The sequence below is a fragment of the Chiloscyllium plagiosum genome, unplaced genomic scaffold, assembly GCF_037043375.1.
Source record: "Chiloscyllium plagiosum isolate Xiang-an unplaced genomic scaffold, Cpla_swu_hap1 HiC_scaffold_21, whole genome shotgun sequence".
NCBI lineage: Eukaryota > Metazoa > Chordata > Chondrichthyes > Orectolobiformes > Hemiscylliidae > Chiloscyllium > Chiloscyllium plagiosum.
Genome location: NW_028270159.1, coordinates 56,690,324 through 56,710,489, shown reverse-complemented (window position 1 = coordinate 56,710,489; position 20,166 = coordinate 56,690,324). Strand labels below are relative to the sequence as shown.

Below are 20,166 nucleotides of genomic sequence, written 5' to 3'. Positions count from 1 at the left end.
TGCATGATCAACCATTATCATGATGAATGGTGGCACCAAGTGACCTATTCCTGCACCTAGTTTCTATGACCCCCATGACCTTAAGCTCCAGCGCAGTCCAACCTGACCCTTAAGCCCTGTAACAGCCCCCATTCCCAATGTAGCACAGCACCAAACTCAATCACAACTTTGTACCCTGACCCTAGCCCAGCTATGCTCTGAATCCTGGTCCAAGCACAACCTCATCCCCTAACCACACATCCTGACCCCAACCCTCCAAACCCTTTTCTCAACACTTAAGACTAAATGGGAGTGTTTTGGAATCAGTAAATCTGTATGATCCAGCTCATTAATGCATATGATGAAAACTCCATCAGTGTCCATGCAGAACCACAGGATTTGGAGTCAATTGCAATGTGTGAAGGAGCTTGTGTTGATGAAATGGGCAGAGTCAATATGAATGTACTAGTACAGGGAAAGAAATTCAAGCAGTAGTTCCCACCTCATTGTCTGCAATAACAGTCGACCATCCATCTTCTCCGTTCTCCAAGACAAAGACAACATTCCCAGCTTTTGCCTCAACCTCACTTGCTGTTTTTGGAGCAAAGTCGAACAGCACCTGGTGATACCCTCTTGTTCCTCTGAGAACAGACAACAGAATACACTATCTACGGACTACTGATACAAATAGTTGACATTCTCAACACTTGCAGAAGGTTCAATCTCACTCCAGGCAGACTGGAACACAAGAATTAGAAGCAAGAGTCAGACATTGCACTCCTAGAATCAATACTTACCTCAATTCCACCGATGCAGACTATCACAACATACCTTAATTCCCTAGTTTCTGAAAATCTATCACAGAGGATATAGGAGCAGGATGAGGTCATTTGGCTAATCGAGCCTTCTCTGCCATTCAACTAGATTGTGCCTGATCTTCTTTCTCAAATTTATTTCCCTGCATGATCTTCATATTCCTGGTATCTTTAGTATCTACGAGGAGAAAGTGAGGACTGCAGATGCTGGAGATCAGAGCTGAAAATATGTTGCTGGAAAAGCGCAGCAGGTCAGGCAGCATCCAAGGAGCAGGAGAATCGACGTTTCAGGCATGAGAATCGACGTTTCAGGCATGAGAAGAGCTTATGCCCGAAACGTCGATTCTCTTCCTCCTTGGATGCTGCCTGACCAGCTGCACTTTTCCAGTAACACATTTTCATCTTTAGTATCTATAAATCTATCAATCTCTGACAGGTAGAACATAAAACACCACCCTCTGAGTGATGAAATTCCACCTCCTTTCAGTCCTAAATGTCCTATCTCTTATTCTGAGACAGCATCTGGTTGTTCTACACCCACCAGCCATTGGAAACATTCCTCATGCATCTATCCTTACTTTCCCTTTAAGAACTCTGTCAGTTTCAATGATACCAGTCATCATTCTTTAAAACTCTTGAGGTTTCAAATCCAGTCTCCTCAATGTTCCTTCATTGGTTAGCATCCTTATTCCAGGAACCAGTCACTACCTCTACAGCAAGTACCTTGCATGTACATTAATCCCTTAAGGTATCAAAGCAAGCAGATAAAGTAGTTAAAAATGCACATGATATACTTACCTCTATTAGCTGGGCATAAGAGTTTAATAACATGGAGGTTATGCTGGCACTATATAAAATGTTGGTTAGGTCACAGCGACAATATTGTGTGCAATTCTGGAATCCACATTTTAGAAGGGATGTGATAGCACTGGAGAGGGTGCAGAGGAGAGTTACCAGGATGTCTCCTGGGCTGGAGAGTTTTAGTTTATGAAGAGAGAGAGATTGGACAAGGGCTATTTTTCTCAGAGCAGAAGAGGTTGAGAGAGGACACGATTGAGATGTCTGTAGATATGAGGGCTTGGATAGGGTACATAGGAAGAAACCTTTCCCTTCTTGGAGGGAGCAATGAGCAGGCAGCATCGAATTAAGGTAAAGGGCAGCACGGTAGCACAGTGGTTAGCACTGCTGCCTCACAGCGCCAGAGACCCGGGTTCAATTCCCACCTCAGGCGACTGACTTGTGGAGTTCGCACATTCTCCCTGTGTTTGCGTGGGTTTCCTCCGGGTGCTCCGGTTTCCTCCCACAGTCCAAAGATGTGCAGGGTCAGGTGAATTGGCCATACTAAATTGCCCATAGTGTTAGGTAAGGGGTAAATGTAGGGGTATGGGTGGGTTTCGCTTCGGCGGGTCGGTGTGGACTTGTTGGGCCGAAGGGCCTGTTTCCACACTGTAATCTAATCTAATCTAATCTAATCTAATCTAATCTAATCTAAATTGCCCATATAGTGTTAGGTGAAGGGGTAAATGTGGGGGAATGGGCATGGGTGGGTGGCGGGTCGGCGTGGACCTGTTGGGCCGAAAGGCCTGTTTCCATACTGTAAGTAATCTAATCTAATCTAAACAAAATCTAGTAAACGGTGAAGAGGAGAAGAGGAAAGACATTTTCATCCAAAGAGTAGTGGGAACCTGGAACTCATTGCCTGTATGAGCAGTAGAGGCAGAAACCCTAATAACACATCAGAAGATTTAGGTGATCACTTGCGATGCCAAGGTAATCAACACTATTTGGGCCAATTGACTAACGCAGACAAGATGGGCTGAAAGGCCTTTTCCTGAGGTGTGGATCTCAATGACTCTACCCGGGTGGCTGATCGTGAAGTAGTAGGATTTAGGTTATAGGAGAATATAAATGGATTTACAGGTGGGCAGATCAATGGCAAATAGAATTTAACACTATGAATAGGAAGGGTTTAGAGGGATATGGGCCGGGTGCTGGCAGGCGGGTCTAGATTGGGTTGTGATATCTGGTCGGCATGGACAGGTTGGACCGAAGGGTCTGTTTCCGTGCTGTACATCTCTATGAATCTAAGTGTGAGGTGATGCAATTTGGAAGATGTAACAAGACAGGGGAGTACTCAATGAATGGCAGGACACTGAGAAGCTCAGAGAGGCAGAGGCAACTTGGGATGCTTGTCCACAGATTCCAAAAAGCGGCAGGACAGATAAACAAGGTATTTCAGAAGTCACACAATACACCTGCCTTTATTAGTCATAGATCAGATGTTGAGATGACACTGGGTTATGGACCAACAGGTCTGTTTGAAATCACAAGCTTTAGAAGCGTTGCCCCTTCATCAGGTGAAGTAAGAAAGAAGCACACACAGGCAGAGTTTATAGGCAGAGAGATTAAAAGATCATACAAATGGTGTGAGTGGAGTGTTGAAAAGTGAGGTTTGTGTGGTGGTTCAGCACAGATTTAATACCAATCTCTTTACCATGTCTTTACATAGAGATGCCACATTCCAAGACACTTCACAGAAGCATCATTGAACAGAATTGGAGTCTGAATTGTGTATTAAATTAGTGCAGAAGAAAGAGCACTTAAAAGGAGTATGGAGATTGGGCTGTCCAGAGATGGCAAGCCAGAGTAGAAGGCCTGAGTACCTGAAAGCACAGTTACCAGAGGTGAAGCAGTTAAAAGTATTATTTTAAAAATCACTCACAGGATGTGGTCGTCGCTGGCTAATTGTCTCTTCAACTGAAGTGGGCATTTAAGAGGGCAGTTAACCACACTGCTATGGATGTGGAGTCATATGTAAGCCAGACCAGGTGAGAATGGCAGATTTCCTTCCCTAAAAGACTGAGTGAAGTTGATGGATCTTCCCCAACAATGGTTTCATGATTATCATTTGAACCCAGGTTCCCAGAACATTATCTGGATCTCTGGATTAACAGTCTAGCAAAAATTCCACTAGGCCATCTCCTCACATTTAAGCAGGCAGAATTGGAAGTGAGAACAGACATCTCAGAGGCTAGATGGATAAAAGAGGTAAGGAGGGGTGAGCTGATACAGTGATTTCAAAATATGGATGAGAATTCTGAAATTAAGACTTTGTTTGACCTGTAGCAATGTAGGTCTGCAAGCACAGGGGCAAGTGAGATTTGGTCCATGTCAAGATAGGATTGTTTACAGAGATTTAATGTAGGAGATCAGTTAGGGGTGCATCAGAATAGTGAAATTCAAAGGGAATGAAAGCATGGCTGAGAGTTTCAGAAGCAAACATGCTCAGGCAGAAGTGAAATCAGGCAATATTCTAGAGGAGAGCTGGTAGCACAGTGGTAACATAATCCAGAGGCCCTAGCGAATGCTCAGGGCCACTGGTTTCACTATAACATCTGCTAGAAACTGAAATTAAATCAACTATTGTTGATTGCTGTAAGACGTCATCTGGTTCACTCATATTCACACATTAGAGAAGGAAGTTTGCTATCACTCAGAACCACAGCTGTGTGGGAGACTCATTAGCACCTTCTGAAAGGACCGAGAAGGCCACTTGGTTCAAGAGCAATGACAATGGCCACATTTATGATAATACTATGGCTTTAAGAGGTCATGAGGTAAACAGCTTGTGAGGGGTTGTTTTTTTTAAAAAAAGTTGGAACACTAGAAGCAGCCTGAATGGGTGTGGTCAAGCTCCCACAGAACCAGGATTTTTAGTTTCTTAGTTTTTCAGTAGTAGTTGTTGCTGGCTCTGTTGCTGCAGAATATCTCTTCTTGCTACTCACTCTCTCAGTTCTCATGATGTTTTTCCTAATGGGCTGCTGGAGTTATATGTGAGACAATCTGTTTTCTAAATTTGCCTTTTGCCAAGTATGTGTTGATGGGACATTGCTATGTCAGAACAGTTATTTAGTAATAGTTACTGAATCTATTATTCTGTTACGTTTTCCAACAGAGTTACAGTAAAGTCAATTATTTTCTTAATTCTATTTTTTTTGTATTTTAACTACAGCGAACAAATAAATTGTGTTTTGCTTCACATTGAGTAGTTTGACCAATAGAATTGCATCTGGAATGCAACACCTTATAATTACTTTTAAAATAAGAAAACGTTAGAGTCAAGGCTACTTTCTTAATAGATTTTGAAGGTGCGTGGTCTGTCAGGGGGGTGGGGGTGTAAGCTGGATGGCTGATTTGCAATATAGAGTGAACGCTAGCCTTTACCAAAGATATGTTTTGCGCCGTTTTTTTCTTGCAGAAAGGTGTTGCCAATATGCCTACTTCAGAAGCAGTGGGTAAACAGCTTTGAGCTCCCAGAGTACTTTTTAAAAATTAGACAAAAGAAGTGTGAGTGGGTAGAGTCAGGCTCACACAGAGCCAGGGTGGTAGTTTTGCTTTCAACTGAAGTTGAAGTTGCTGTTTTTTGGCTGTTGAAGCTGCTAGTTACAGCTCTCTCTCTCTCTGCTGTAGGAAAAGCACGAGTTCTCTCTTGGCTGTTAGGTTGTTTATTTCAGTGTTCCTTTCTCTTGGACTGGTGATCGCATGTAAGAGCATCCATTTCACTCAATTTGCCTTTGCCATGTGTGTTACATTGGAACAGGTGAATTAAATAGTTAAATAAAATATTATTTTATTAAGTATTTCAATGGAGTTGAAGTTATGCCAATTCTTCTTTATTGGTTGTATTTTAACTGTAGTATAAGAATAAAGTCAGTTTTGCTTAAAGCCAAGTAGTTTTACCAATCGATTTACATCTGGAACACAGCACCTTCGTTCTCTAGGATTTGAGAAACTGCAATGGATGTTGTCGGAAAACAGGCTAAACTTTGTTCCTTTACCTTATTTAAATAAGACAAAAGTTAGGGTCTATGCTATCTCCTTGATATATTTTGAGTGCGCTTGGTTTGATCCAGAACACCAATAGTGTGGGTTCGATTCCCATACCAGCTGAGATTACAATGAAGAACTCTCCTTCTCAAAGTCTCCCTTCACCTGATGCATGGGGACCCTCAGGTTAAACCAGTCTCTAATGAGACAACAACCCTATTGTTTGGGGCAGAAGGTGTGAGGAAAAACCTTTTCACCCAGAGGGCGAAGAATCTGGAACTCACTGCCTGTTGAGGGTGGTAGAGGTAGAAATATCATAATATTAGTACTGAGGTGTGCATTTGCAATATCAAGGCATACAAGGCTATGGAGACAGTGAGGACTTCAGATGCTGAAGTATCACAGTGGAGAGTGTGGTGCTGAAAAACACAGGTCAGGCAGCATCAGAGAAGCAGAAGAATCAACATTTCTGGCATAAGTCCTTCATCGCGAATGAGGCTTGTGAGCCGAGGGGGTAGAGAGATAAATGGGAGGGAGGTGGAGCTGGGGAGGAAGGCAGCTGAGAGTGCGATAGGTAGATGAAGGTGGGGAGTAATGGTGACAGGTCAGAAAGGAGGGTGGAGCGGATAGGTGGGACGGAAGATGGACAGGTAGGAAGGTCATGAGAGTGATGCAGAGTTGAAAGACTGGATCCGGGATAGGTGAGGGGAGGGGAAATGAGGAAACTGGTGAAAGGTTATGGGGCAAGTACCAGAAAATTGGATTAGAATAGATTAGATTAGATTAGATTACATTACAGTGTGGAAACAGGCCCTTCGGCCCAACAAGTCCATACCGACCCGCCGAAGCGAAACCCACCCATACCCCTACATTTACCCCTTACCTAACACTACGGGCAATTTAGCATGGCCAATTCACCTGACCCTGCACATCTTTGGACTGTGGGAGAAAACCGGAGCACCCGGAGGAAACCCACGCAGACACAGGGAGAATGTGCAAACTCCACACAGTCAGTCGCCTGAGGCGGGAATTGAACCCGGGTCTCTGGCGCTGTGAGGCAGCAGTGCTAACCACTGTGCCACCGTGCCGCCCACAAATAGTTAAGTGTGAGCCAATGTGACAGACCAAAGGGCCTTTTCTGTGCTGTAAGTTCTGTGAAGTCCTTTTTTAAAAAAGAAAGATCAGAAAGTCATTGAGAACAGTGATTAAATGCATAGCTTTCAAGAAAATACACAGTTCTGTCACATGCCCAGCAAGATTTCTGTGAAGCTAATTCATGGAAAATTTACACTACTGAGTTTATGTCAGACAGAGAAACCAGACTGGGAATTTTAACTTTAGTTTTTGACATCAGTTTAGGAGGATTTTGTTTTAAATTCAGGATAATAGTCTCCCTAGCAGATGAGTTTTACTGTGTAATGTCTCCAGATGGTGAGAGCTTGTATGGAGGTTTTCAAGTTGTTAGAACCGAAAGAGTTCTATGCCACCAGCCTGGAAAATAAGTCATAAAATTGCCTCAACAGCCCAAAGGAGATCTGCAAATAGTCAGTTAAATTATAAATTAAACAGTTGAGTTCAAAATAATATTTCTGTCAGAATTGAGAAATTGGAGTGGATATTGTTGGAAAACAGGTTCAAACTTTGTTCCACTGCCATTTCAGTAACTCCAGCAGGATGCCATTACCAAACACAGTTATAGGATCATACAGTACAAGACAGGCCTTTAGACCCATCAAATCTGTGCTGAACTATCTACACAAACCCCACTTTCCAGCACTTGGCCCATAGCTTCAAATATTATAATATTCAAACATCTTTTCTTTCACCTCACTGTCAGCATTCTGCAAGGGACCATCACCGCCTTGACACACTAATCCATTTCTCATCACACCAAATATTTCTTCACTGCCCCATTTCACCTTGAAATCACAGATGATGTAACACTTACCATTCATTTTCTCCCCCCTCACTGTGCAAGACTCCAAACACACCTTCCAAGCAAAGCAGTACTTTACATGTACTTCTTTCAATCTGGTCTACTGCATTTGTGGCTCACAATGCAGTCTTAAGGGGTGAGACCAAACAATGCTTTGTGGAACACCTCTTCCCTGTCCGTAGGAATAAAGTACCATTTCAATAAAGTAACTTATTGTCATGCCAACATTTCTATCCAGGCCTGTTCCAATGAATTTGAGGATCCGCAATTTGTTTTACATTTTAGCACTTTATAGCCTTCAGATCTCAACATTGAATTCCATAACATTTAGAAACTGATCACATTACGTTTTATGTTACTGGAGAAAGAATAAAGAATTGTGGATGCTGGCAATCTAGATCAAAAAAAGAAATTGCGAGAGAAACTCAGCAAGTTCTGGCAGCATCTGTGGGCAGAAAGCAGTAACATTTCAAATCCAGTGACTCTTCATCAGAACGAATAGCAGCTAGTAAAAAATGGTATTTCTGCTTAAGACTGGGAGGTGGGAGAGATGTGAGCAGACAGGTGGAGACAGAGCCTAGAGAAAGAGAGATATAAAGAAGGTATTATTGACACGGGAATATTAATAGTAAGCCAGGACAGAAGAGAAGATGAATAACTGATAATGAGAGCTAAGACTATGAGACATTGGGACATTGCCTGTTAAAAGCAACCCTTGTCATGACAGGACCAGGTATGGGGGTGAGGACATAATCAGGTCTAAAGTTATTGAACTCGATGTTGAGTCCGAGACGTTGCAGGGTCCCTAGGTAGAAAATTAGATGCTGTCCTTACAAATTGTACTGAGGCAGGCCTGAGACAGACAGTTGGCATGACAGAAAGCTCAGGACCATTTTTACGGACAGTCCACGTTTCATCTTTCAAATGTAGTGGAGATCACATTGTGAGCAGTGAATACAGTAGACTAGATTCAATGAAGTTCAGTAATCACTGCTTCACCTCCAAGATACATCTGGACATTGGATAATGATATTGATTCAGTCCATCTGCTAATTCGGCCCAAATGATTTATTTATTGTCACATGTATTTATCACAAATATACTGGAATAAGTTGTGTAATGTTGCCGCTCTCCAGTGCCATCTTAAACACAGAAATAAACTTTATTAAATCACCTCATGGGATTAGCGGCCTCCATGTTTTCAGCAGCAGTGGGAGTGGTGAGAGCGGGGACCTCGGGAATAGGCACAGCGCACGCTGAGCAGGAGCGGACACGGGACTGCTGAGGAAGTGAGGTAATATGTTTGGGTGGTTGCTTTACCCGAAACACTACTTAGGTAGTGTCTCCCACCCACCCACCTCCTCTAACAATAAAAAAGGTTCTGTGCACCGATTTGGTAAGGATCCTAGTTTATTTTTCAATAGTTTCTTTGGGAATTCAGAACAGTGGGAATGAATGTTAGGGCAGTTGCATGCTCCTCCTGTAGGATTTGGAAGGTAAGGGTCACCACTAGTGTTCCCACTGACTTCATCTATGGGAAGTGCATCCGCCTCAAGCTCCACAGAAACTGCGATAGGGAACTGGAACTGAAGCTGGAGCTGGATGAATTTCGGATCATTCGGGAGGCAGAGGGGGCAATAGAGAGGAGTTACAGGGAAGTAGTCACACCTCAGGTACAGGAAAAAGGTACATGGGTAACAGTCAGGGGACAGGCAGACAGTGCAGGGATCCCCTTTGGCCGTTTCCCTCAATAATAAGTATACCATTTTGGATACTGTTAGAAGGGAATGATCTACCGGGGAAAGCTATGGTGGCTAGGTCTCTGGTACTGAGCCTGGCTCTGTGGCTCAGAGGGGAAGGGGGGGAGAATAGAAAAGCGCTTGTGGTAGGAGGTTCAAAAGTTAGAGGAACGGACAGGAGATTCTGTGGTCACGAACAATGTATGCTGCCCCCCAGGTGCCAGGGTCCGGGATGTCTCTGATCCAGTCTACAAGGTTCTGAAAGGGGAGGGTGAGCAGCCAGAAGTCGTGGTGCACATTGGCACCAATGACATTGCTAGAAAAATGGATGAGGATCTAAAAGGTGATTTCAGAGAGTTAGGGTTGGAAGCTAAAAAGCAAGACAAGCAGAGCAGTAACCCCAAGATTACTACCGGTGCCACGTGCTAGTGAGGCGAGGAACAGGGAGCGAGTGCAGCTAAACATGTGGCTACAGGGCTGGTGCAGAAGGGAGGGCTTCAGGTATGTAGATCATTGAGGTATCTTCTGGGGAAGGTGGGACCTGTACATAAAGATGGGTTACACTTAAACTGGAGGGGCACCAATGTCCTGGGCAGGAGATTTGCGAGAGCACTTCAGGAGGGTTTAAACTAGTTTGGCAGGAGGATGGGAACCAAAGCTAGAGATCAGAGGAGAGGGGAATTATTTTACGGGCAGATATAGAATGCAGAGAGTTGATAGGGCTAAAGGATGGATTAAAGTGTATCTGTTTCAATGCAATAAGTGTCAGGAATAAGACTGATGAACTTAGAGCATGGATCAGTACATAGAACGACGCCATAATGGAGACATGGATTTCATGGGGCAGGAATGGTTGCTGGATGTTCCAGGGTTTAGATCTTTTAAAAAGAACAGGGAAGGGGGTTAAAAGAGGAAGGGGATCGGCATTGTTAATTAGGGAATGTATCACAGCTGCAGAAAAGGAGGTTGTTGAGGAGAGTTTGTCTACTGAGACAGTACAGGTGGAAGTCAGTAACAGGAAAGGAGCAGTCACTTTATTTGGTGTTTTCTATAGACCCCCCAATCACCTCCCCCCCCCCCCCCCCCAATTGCAGCAGAGAGATGGAAGAGCAGATTGGACAGCAGATCTTGGAGAGATGCAGATGTAAGAAATTTGTTGTTATGGGTAACTTCAACTTCCTCAATATTGTTTGGAATCTCCTTAGTGCAGATGGTCTGGATGGAGCCAATTTTGTCAGGTGGAAGGCCATTTTGGATTTGCTGTTAAGCAACAAGCCAGGCCAGGAAGTAAAAACAATGACTACAGATGCTGGAAACCAGATTCTGGATTAGTGGTGCTGGAAGAGCACAGCAGTTCAGGCAGCATCCAAGGAGCTTCGAAATCGATGTTTCGGGCAAAAGCCCTTCATCAAGCCAGGAGTCAGATCTCACGTGGGAGAGCATTTCAGTGACAGTGACCACAACTGCCTCACCTTTACCATAGCCATGGAATGGGATAGGAACAGACAGTATGGTAAGGTATTTAATTGGGGGAGGGGAAATTATACTGCTATTAGACAGGAGCTGTGGAGTATAAATTAGGAACAATTGTTCTACAGGAAATGCACAATAGAAATGTGGAGGCTGTTTAAGGAGCACTTGTTGCGAGTGTTGGATAACTTTGTCCCACTGACACAGGTAAGGTGAAGGAGCAAGGGAAGAGAAGAGAAACTTTTTGTCAAGAGGAAAAAGGAAGCTTACTTAAGGTTGAGAGAGCAAGGATCTGGCACAGCTCTACAGGATAGCTAGGAACGAACTCAAAAATGAACTGAGGAGAGCTAGGAGGGGGCATGAGAAAGCCTTGACAGGAATGATTAGGGAAAACCAAAAGGCATTCTACACTTACGTGAGGAATAAGAGAATGATCAGAGAGAGAGAGGGTAGAGCCGATCAGGGATAGTGGAGGGAACTCGTGCCTGGAGTCTGAAAAGGTAGGGGAGGCCCTAAATGAGTGTTTTGCTTTAGTATTCACTAGCATGAGGGACTTTGTTGATAGTGAGAACACCATGGACTCGGTCAATAGGCTTCAACAGATTGATATTAAGGAAGTGGATGTGCTGGAAATTCTGGGAAGCATCAAGACAGATAAGTTCCCAGGGCTGGACCAGATATATCCAAGGTTACTACGGGAAGTGAGGAATGAGATTGCTGCACATCTGAAGATGATCTTTGCATCCTCACACTCCACGAGGGTAGTACCGGATGATTGGAGGGAGGAAAATGTTGTTCCTCTGTTCAAGAAAGGAAATAGAGAAATCCCTGGGAATTACAGACCAGTCAGTCTTACGCCTGTAGTAAGCAAGGTACTGGAAAGGACCCCGAGAGATAGGATTTATGGCTATTTGGAAAAACATAGTTTGATTAAAGATAGTCAGCATGACTTTGTGAGGGGCAGATCATAGCCCTACACATGGATGAAAAAAACCACCATTTCGATTGGGACAACACATCTATCCTGGGACAGGCTAAGCAAAGACATGCCAGAGAATTCCTAGAGGCCTGGCACTCCAACCACAACGCCATAAACAAACACATAGATCTAGATGCCATCTATCAACCTCTCAGAAAACGAACAGGAAATGACATCACCACAAACCCCAAGAGCCCCATCCAGGAGAAAGATATAAATAGAAAACAGGAGACAACAGCTTCGCTTCATTTGGAGGTCGCCACTGATGATGTTACCTAGCCAGGTAATGAAACCTCTGGATATCACACCTACAGCTCAGCGAGCAAAGCTACACCCTAAACTTCAACCTGAGCTACAAACCTTCACAAACCTTGCAAAAAGAATGTAGATGCTTTAGAGAGGTTGCAGAGGAGATCTACCATGATCCTGCCTGGACTGGAGGACATGTCTTATAAAGAGAGGTTGAGTGAGCTGGGGCTTTTCACACTGGGGAGAGGAAGGAAGAGAGGTGTACAGGGTAATGGGAGGTACAGAGAGTGTAGATAGTCAGAGACTTTTCCCCAGGGCAGAAATGGCTGTCACAAAGGGTCACAATTTTAAGGTGATTGAAGGAAGGTACAGGGGAGATGTCAGAGGTAGGTTCTTTACACAGAGAGTGGTGGGTATGTGGAATGCACTGCCAGTGATGGGAGTAGAGTCAGAGACATTAGGGACATTTAAGCGATTGCTGGACAAGCACGTGGACAGCAGTAAATTGAGGGGTGTGTAGGTTAGGTTGATCTTAGATTAAGATAAATGCTTGGCACAAAGGGGCGAGGGGCCTGTACTGTTCTATGTTCTAAACTAGAATTGGGTGTAAAGATAGAAAAATAAAAAATAAAGTTAAAATTTCAACATTATGGTCTTTCTTAAGTGCATAACCCTGGGCCTGGATTTGGGCTCTTCCAACCTGCAAAGGCAGTTGGCCAGCCTCAAGTACCCTCACCACCCATCACTGCAGAACTGTCTCGCCATACTTCGGTGCCATCTTGCCTCTGCTGACAACATCACCACGATGAGTCCACGCTCGGCCGATCTCGGAAATACAGCCAATGCTGAAGCTGCCGGATCCTGCAATAGGCACTGGGCCCGAACTCACCTACCTCCACCACCACTGCTGGTAACACATCCTTGTATCCAACGCATTAGATATCTCAATGCAATCTGAGTTCTCCACAAGAAGGCAAGTATGGTTAAAGCTGATAAAAAAAGAGAAAGGAGGGAAAAAAAAGGAAAAGCAGACGAGCTCTGTGCTCCAAGGCTCAGCAGCTTGAATGCTGTATTGCTACTCCATCGTCAACCTGGAGGGAGGAAGTAAACAGAGAGGTATGATACCGTCTATGATCACATGGCAAGGTGTAATGGGGGTGAAGGAAGGTGTTGGAGGTAGAGGATGAGTGGACCAAGGTGTCCCGGAGGGAACAGTCCTTGCAGAATGCTGATAAGAAGGGAAGGGGAATGTGTGTCCAGTTGTAGCATGCTACTGGACACGTTGCAAATGGAAGCTTACAATTCTTTGGGTGCAGAAGCTGGTAAGGTAGTAAGTGAGGACCATGGGGACACTATCGTTGTGGGAGGAAAGAGAAGGGATAAGAGTAGGAGTGCAGGAGATGGGTCAGACACAGCTAAGGGCCCCGTCAACCACGATAGCGAGGAATCCTCAGTTGAGGAAAAAGGCCATGATTCCTGAGGGTGCCCTGCGGAAGGGAGTATCATCAAATCATATCTGTTCTCCATCTGTCTTGGGTACTCAGTGAGTAAGGCACATTACTAGAACTCAGTAAGCAAGGAGCGGGAACGTGGCAATCAAGGAATGGAAACTTAATGAGCACAGACAATAAAGTTCAGGGATAAAGTCAATAAGGTATGTACATAGAAGATTGACCTGTACTTACCGGACAACTTGCTCCCCCGGTTTCTGTAAAATAAAGTACAGACAGGCTGTTATTTAAATTGAGTTCTCGAACCATTCAAGCAGATAGTCTAAATCCACAGTTTATTTTCACATTATCATTTTGAAAGCTCCCGTTTTTGTTGTTTTCCTTTTGCTCTGTGATAGGTTTCACTCCAATTGCTAGCTTGTTGAATGTTTTGAGAGGGGAATTCCAGTCTCTAACAAGTGGATGAATAATTCTAGAAGTTTGTGGAGGCTGTTTTCATTTCCCATTGACTTTGGAAATCAAGCAAGATATACGTACTTATAATACAACCTATCATCCAAGGACTTCACAAAGGTCTGGGGCATTCATTACTGAAACAATTATCAGTCCGATAAATTTAATTTAAACCATATCTGCCTGACTATTCATGTGAGAGTGCGGTTTATGATCAAAGAAGATTGGGCTTAGATTGAAGATATTAATTAGATTGCTTTGTTGTTTATCAACATTCTGCTAAAGTTACATCATTCATTGTAAATTGTTAATTTTTGTTTATGTTATAAACTTGGGTGTCCAATATCCATTGTTCGTAAAGTCTGGTTAGAAACAATTGAGTAAATATGAAGATTATTGAATGTTTTCATTTCACTGTGTTGCAAATCTAGTGATTTGGCTTGTTATCCTTGTGTCATAAAAACAACACGAGATGTGTGCGGAGTTGGGAACATATTGCTGGCCAGGTGGGAGGAGTGTTGATCAATGGAAGTGGTGATGTCACTGGCCTATAACTGATGCTCTGGGAGCAGGTCTTCAAATCCTACTGCAGCATCTAGTGGTAATTAAATTCAGTTAATAAAATCTGGAATTAAAAGCTTGTTTCAATAACGTGACTATACAATTTACAATGATCATGAAAACCCAGCTGATTCACTAATACTTAACCTGATCTGGTTTGTGACTTCAGACCCACAGTAATGTGGTTGACTATCAGATGCCCTCTAAAAAGCTAAGCAAGCCCTTTAGTTATTTCAAACTGCTACAAAGTCTATCCTGGATAGAGCAAACTATCCAGGATCAACCTAAGCACCAGAAATGACAATGAACATCACAGCCCTGTTGACCCTACAAAGTCTTCCTGACTAACATCTGAAGGCTTGTACCAAAATTGGAGAACTGTCTCACAGACTAATCAAGCAATAGTCATATTCACGGAATCATAGCTTATTGACAATGCCCCAGACAACATCATCACTATCCCTAAGCATGGTCTGATTTAGCAGCTGGGCAGACCCAGCAGAGATGGCATAATCAGGAGGCATTTGTCCTCCGGGAGTCCTCAACATTGACTGTGGACCTCATGAAGTCTCATGGCTTCAGGTTAAACATGAGCAAGGAAATATCCTGCTAATTACCACGTACCATACCCACTCACCTGCTGAATCACTACTCCTCCATGTTGAATGCCACTTTGTAGAAGTGGCCAGGATACAGAATGTACTCTGGGTGGGGAACTTCAGTGTCTATTACCAAAGATGGCTCAGCAGCACAATTACTGACTGAACTGATAGAGCTCTAAAGGACATACATGCTAGACTGGGTCAATAGACAATAGGTGCAGGACTAGGCCATTCAGCCCTTCAAGCCTGCACCGCCATTCAATATAATCATGGCTGATCATTCCTAATCAGTATCCTGTTCCTGCCTTATCTCCATAACCCTTGATTCCACTATCTTTGAGAGCTCTATCCAACTCTTTCTTAAATGAATCCAGAGAGTGGGCCTCCACTGCCCTCTGGGGCAGAGCATTCCACACAGCCACCACTCTCTGGGTGAAGAAGTTTCTCCTGAGCTCTGTCCTAAATGGTCTACCCCATATTTTTAAGCTGTGTCCTCTGGTTCAGCACTCACCCATCAGTGGAAATATGTTTCCTACTGCCAGAGTGTCCAATCCTTTCATAATCTTATACGTCTCAATCAGATCCCCTCTCAGTCTTAGAAACTCAAGGGTATACAAGCCCAGTCGCTTCAGTCTTTCAGTGTAAGGTAATCCTGCCATTCCAGGAATTGACCTCGTGAATCTACGCTGCACTCCCTTAAGAGCCAGAATGTCTTTTCTCAAATTTGGAGACCAGAATTGCACACAGTACTCCAGGTGTGGTCTCACCAGGGCCCTGTACAGCTGCAGAAGCACCTCTTTGCTTCTATACTCAATTCCTCTTGTTATGAAGGCCAGCATGCTATTAGCCTTCTTCACTACCTGCTGTACCTGCATGCTTGCCTTCATTGACTGGTGTACAAGAACACCCAGATCTCTCTGTACTGCCCCTTTACATAAATTGATTCCATTGAGGTAGTAGTCTGCCTTCCTGTTCTTGCCACCACAATGGATAACCATACATTTATCCACATTAAACTGCATCTGCCATGCATCTGACCACTCACTTAACTTGTCCAGGTCACCCTGTAATCTCCTAACATCCTCATCACATTTCAACCTGCCACCCAGCTTTGTAATATCAGCACATTTGCTAATGTTATTGCTGATACCATCTTCTATATCATTAACATATATTGTAAAAAGCTGCGGTCCCAGCACAGATCCCTGCGGTACCCCACTGGGTACCTGCCATTCCGAAATGGAGCCGTTTATCACTACCCTTTGTTTCCTATTAGCCAACCAATTTTCAATCCAATCTAGTACTTTGCCCACAATACCATGCGCCCTAATTTTACTCACTAACCTCCTGTGTGGGACTTTATCAAAAGCTTTCTGCAAGTCCAGGTACACTACATCTACTGGATCTCCCTCGTCCAACTTCAGAGTTACATCCTCAAAAAATTCAAGAAGATTAGTCAAGCATGATTTCCCCTTCATAAATCCATGCTGACTCTGTCCTCTCCTGTTACTACTATCCAGATGTGCAGTAATGTCATCCTTTATAATAGACTCCAGCATCTTTCCCACCACTGAAGTCAGACTAACTGGTCTATAATTTCCAGCTTTCTCTCGCCCACCTTTCTTAAAAAGTGGTATAACATTAGCCACCCTCCAATCCTCAGGAACCGACCCCGAATCTATTGAACTCTGGAAGATAATCACCAACGCATCCACGATTTCCCGAGCCACCTCCTTCAGTACCCTGGGATGCAGACCATCAGGCCCCGGAGACTTATCAACCCTCAGACCTAACAGTCTCTCCAACACCAAATCCTGGCAAATATAAATTCCCTTCAGTTCAGGTCCTTCAGCCACTGTTACCTCAGGGAGATTGCTTGTGTCTTCCCCAGTGAACACAGATCTGAAGTACCCATTTAATTCCTCTGCCATTTCTTTGTTCCTAGTAATATATTCCCCTGTTTCTGTCTTCAAAGGCCCAATTTTTGTCCTAACCATTTTTTTGCCTTGCACATACCTAAAAAAGCTTTTACTATCCTCCTTAATATTCTTGGCCAGTTTACCTTCGTACCTCATTTTTCCTCTGCGTATTTCCTTCTTCGTAATCCTCTGTTGCTCTTTAAAAGCTTCCCAGTCCTCAGTTTTCCCACTTATCTTAGCTATGTTATACTTTTTCTCTTTTAACTTTATATGTTTCTTAACTTCCCTCGTCAGCCACGGCCGCCCATGCCTCCTCCTGGGATCTTTCTTCCTTTTAGGAATGAACTGATCCTGCAACTTCTGCATTATACACAGAAATATCCGCCATTGTTCCTCCACGGTCATCCCTGCTAAGGTATTGCACCATTGAACTTTGGCCAGTTCCTCCCTCATAGCTCCATAGTTCCCTTTATTCAACAGAAGTACTGTTCACTTCCGACTGTAACCTCTCCCTCTCAAATTGCAGATTGAAGCTTATTGTATTATGGTCACTACTTCCCAATGGCTCCTTCACTTCGAGGTGTCTGACCAATTCTGGTTCGTTACACAATACCAGATCCAGAATTGCCTTCTCCCTGGTCGGCTCCAGCACCAGCTGCTCTAAGAATCCATCTCTGAGGCACTCCACAAAGTCTCTTTCTTGAGGTCCAATACCATCCTGATTCTCCCAGTCTACCTGCATGTTAAAATCCCCCATAACAACTGTAGTGACATCTTTGCGACAGGCCAATTTCAGCTCCTGATTTAACTTACATCTGTCAGAAGCAGGCAGTAAGGAAACTAGCAAGAGAGATAAACAGATTTGATTTCACCTTCATCAATCTGTCTGTTGCAGTGGCATCTGTCCATGACAGTACTGGCAAGAGTGACCACCACATTGTCCTGTGGAGACCAAGCCCCACCTTCACACTGAGGACATCCACCTTCGTGCTCTGTGGAACTATCAATATGTTAAGTGGGAGAAGTTGAACAGATCTAGCAACTCAAGTCTAGACATGCATGCGGTGCTGTGGACCATAAACATTAGCTGAATTATATTCAACCATAACCTGTAACCTTATGGCGCAGCCTTACCTCAGTTCAAAAGAAAACAAGTGCAGGAAACATGCCGGAAGAGCAGCACCAGGTATACCTAAACATATCGAGCTATAGCACAGGACTAAGGAACCAAGTGCAGGTAAATGGGATTAGTTCAGTTTGCGACTTGTTGGTTGGCATAGACATGGTGGGCCGAATGCATGCCAAACAGCATCAGCTGCCTAAGATAAACAGGCCTAAACATTCCCAGGCCAATGGATAGATCAGAGCTCTATGGTGTTGCCACATCATGTTTTGAACGGTGGAGGAAAACAATAGAACTCACTGCAGGGAGGAGGCTTCACAAACACGGTAAAAACAAGGACTGCAGATGCTGGAAACCAGAGTCTAGATTAGAGTGGTGCTGGAAAAGCACAGCAGGTCAGGCAGCATCTGAGGTGCAGGAAAATCGATGTTTTGGGCAAAAGCCCTTCATCAGGAAGAGAGGCAGGGTGCCTGCAGAGTGGAGAGATAAATGAGGGGGGGGGGGGTGGGGGTGGGCAGAAAGTAGCATAGAGTACAATAGGTGAATGGGGGTGGGGATGGAGGTGATAGGTCAGAGAGGAGGGTGGAGTGGATAGGTGGAAAGGAAGATAGGGAGGTAGGACAAGTCATGGGGACAGTGCTGAGCTGGAAGGTTGGAGCTGGAGCGAGATGGGGGAAGGAGAAATGAGGAAACTGGTGAAATCCACATTGATGTCGTGGGTTGAAGTGTTCCGAGGCGGAAGATGAGGCGTTCTTCCTCCAGGCGTTGGGTGGTGAGGGAGCGGCGGTGAAGGAGGCCCAGGACCTCCATGTCCTCGGCAGAGTGGGAGGGGGAGTTGAAATGTTGGGCCACAAGGCGGTGTGGTTGATTGGTGCAGGTGTCCCGGAGATGTTCCCTAAAGCACTCTGCTAGGAGGTGTCCAGTCTCCCCAATGTAGAGGAGACTGCATCAGGCGCAATGGATACAATAAATGATGCTCCACAAACATGCCCATCCTTCACCACACATGAGTGCAAGAGCAAGAGCAAAATCAAGAGCAATGCATCTGCAACAGTCTTCAGCCAAAAGTACAAAGTGGATGATCCAGATGTCCTCAGCATCATAGACACCAATTTTCAACAACTTGATTCACCCTCATGTGATATCAAGGAAACTCATAGGCTGTTGGCTCAGGGTACTGCAAAGGATATGGGCGTTGGTAACATTCTGGCAATAGTCTTCAAAGATCTTCATAGAATCACTACAGTGTAGAGACAGACCACTTGGCCCAACAAGTCCATACTGACCCTCCGAAGAGTAACCCATCAAGACTCATTCCCCAAACCATTACGCTACATTTACCCCTGACTAATGCACCTAACCTACACATACCTGAGCATTAAGAGCAATTTACATGGCCAACTCACCTACCCTGCACATCTTTGGATTGTAGGAGGAAATGGGAGCACCCAGAGGAAACCCACGCAGACACAGAGAGAACGTGCAAACTCCACACAGACAGTCGCTCGAGGCTGGAATTGAGCCCAGATCTCCAGTGGTCTGAGGCAGCAGTGCTAACCACTGAGCCACCGTGCCTCTCATAAACCTGTGCTCTAGAATTCGCTGCATCCCTAACCCTGCTGTTCCTATACAGCTCTAACACTGGCATTTATTCAATGAAATCAAAAATTGCCAGATTTGTCTGGTCCACAATAAACAGGGCAATCCTATCAAGCCAGCTACCATCGTCCAACCTGCGCATGTATGTGGAGCATGTGCTGGGTGTGCATGTGTTTTTGTGCAAAAGAGAGCGCGTTTGTAAAGTTATATGATGGCAATCCATAAGTTTACCCTGTTGCAAGAGTCTAATTACTTTTAATACATATTAATTTTGTTAAGTATAGCAAACTTGTCTGTGCTTATTGTCATCCTGGGTTTAAAATATATGCAAACCAGGGAATTCAACACCATTTTAAAAATGTTTAAGTTTTATAATGGCTCTGGGAATAGTGGGCATCATTGCCCCAGTAATGTGTGACAAGTGTCATTCATGACTCCTCAGATACTGAAGAATGTCCATGTCC

The 20,166-nt window shown here is 44.2% G+C and overlaps 1 protein-coding gene across 1 annotated transcript in view; it reads right to left on the bottom strand.

Annotated features, from left to right (window-relative positions):
• LOC122564589 (neutrophil cytosol factor 2-like) overlaps positions 1–20,166 on the bottom strand; it is a 120,081-nt gene that overhangs the window by 35,131 nt on the left and 64,784 nt on the right. The window contains exons 8-9 of the mRNA XM_087998612.1: positions 13,680–13,702; positions 482–620 (exon numbers count right to left, since the gene is read on the bottom strand). Coding sequence (XP_087854738.1) covers positions 482–620; positions 13,680–13,702 — 162 coding nt within the window. The remainder of the gene's footprint in view (positions 1–481; positions 621–13,679; positions 13,703–20,166) is intronic.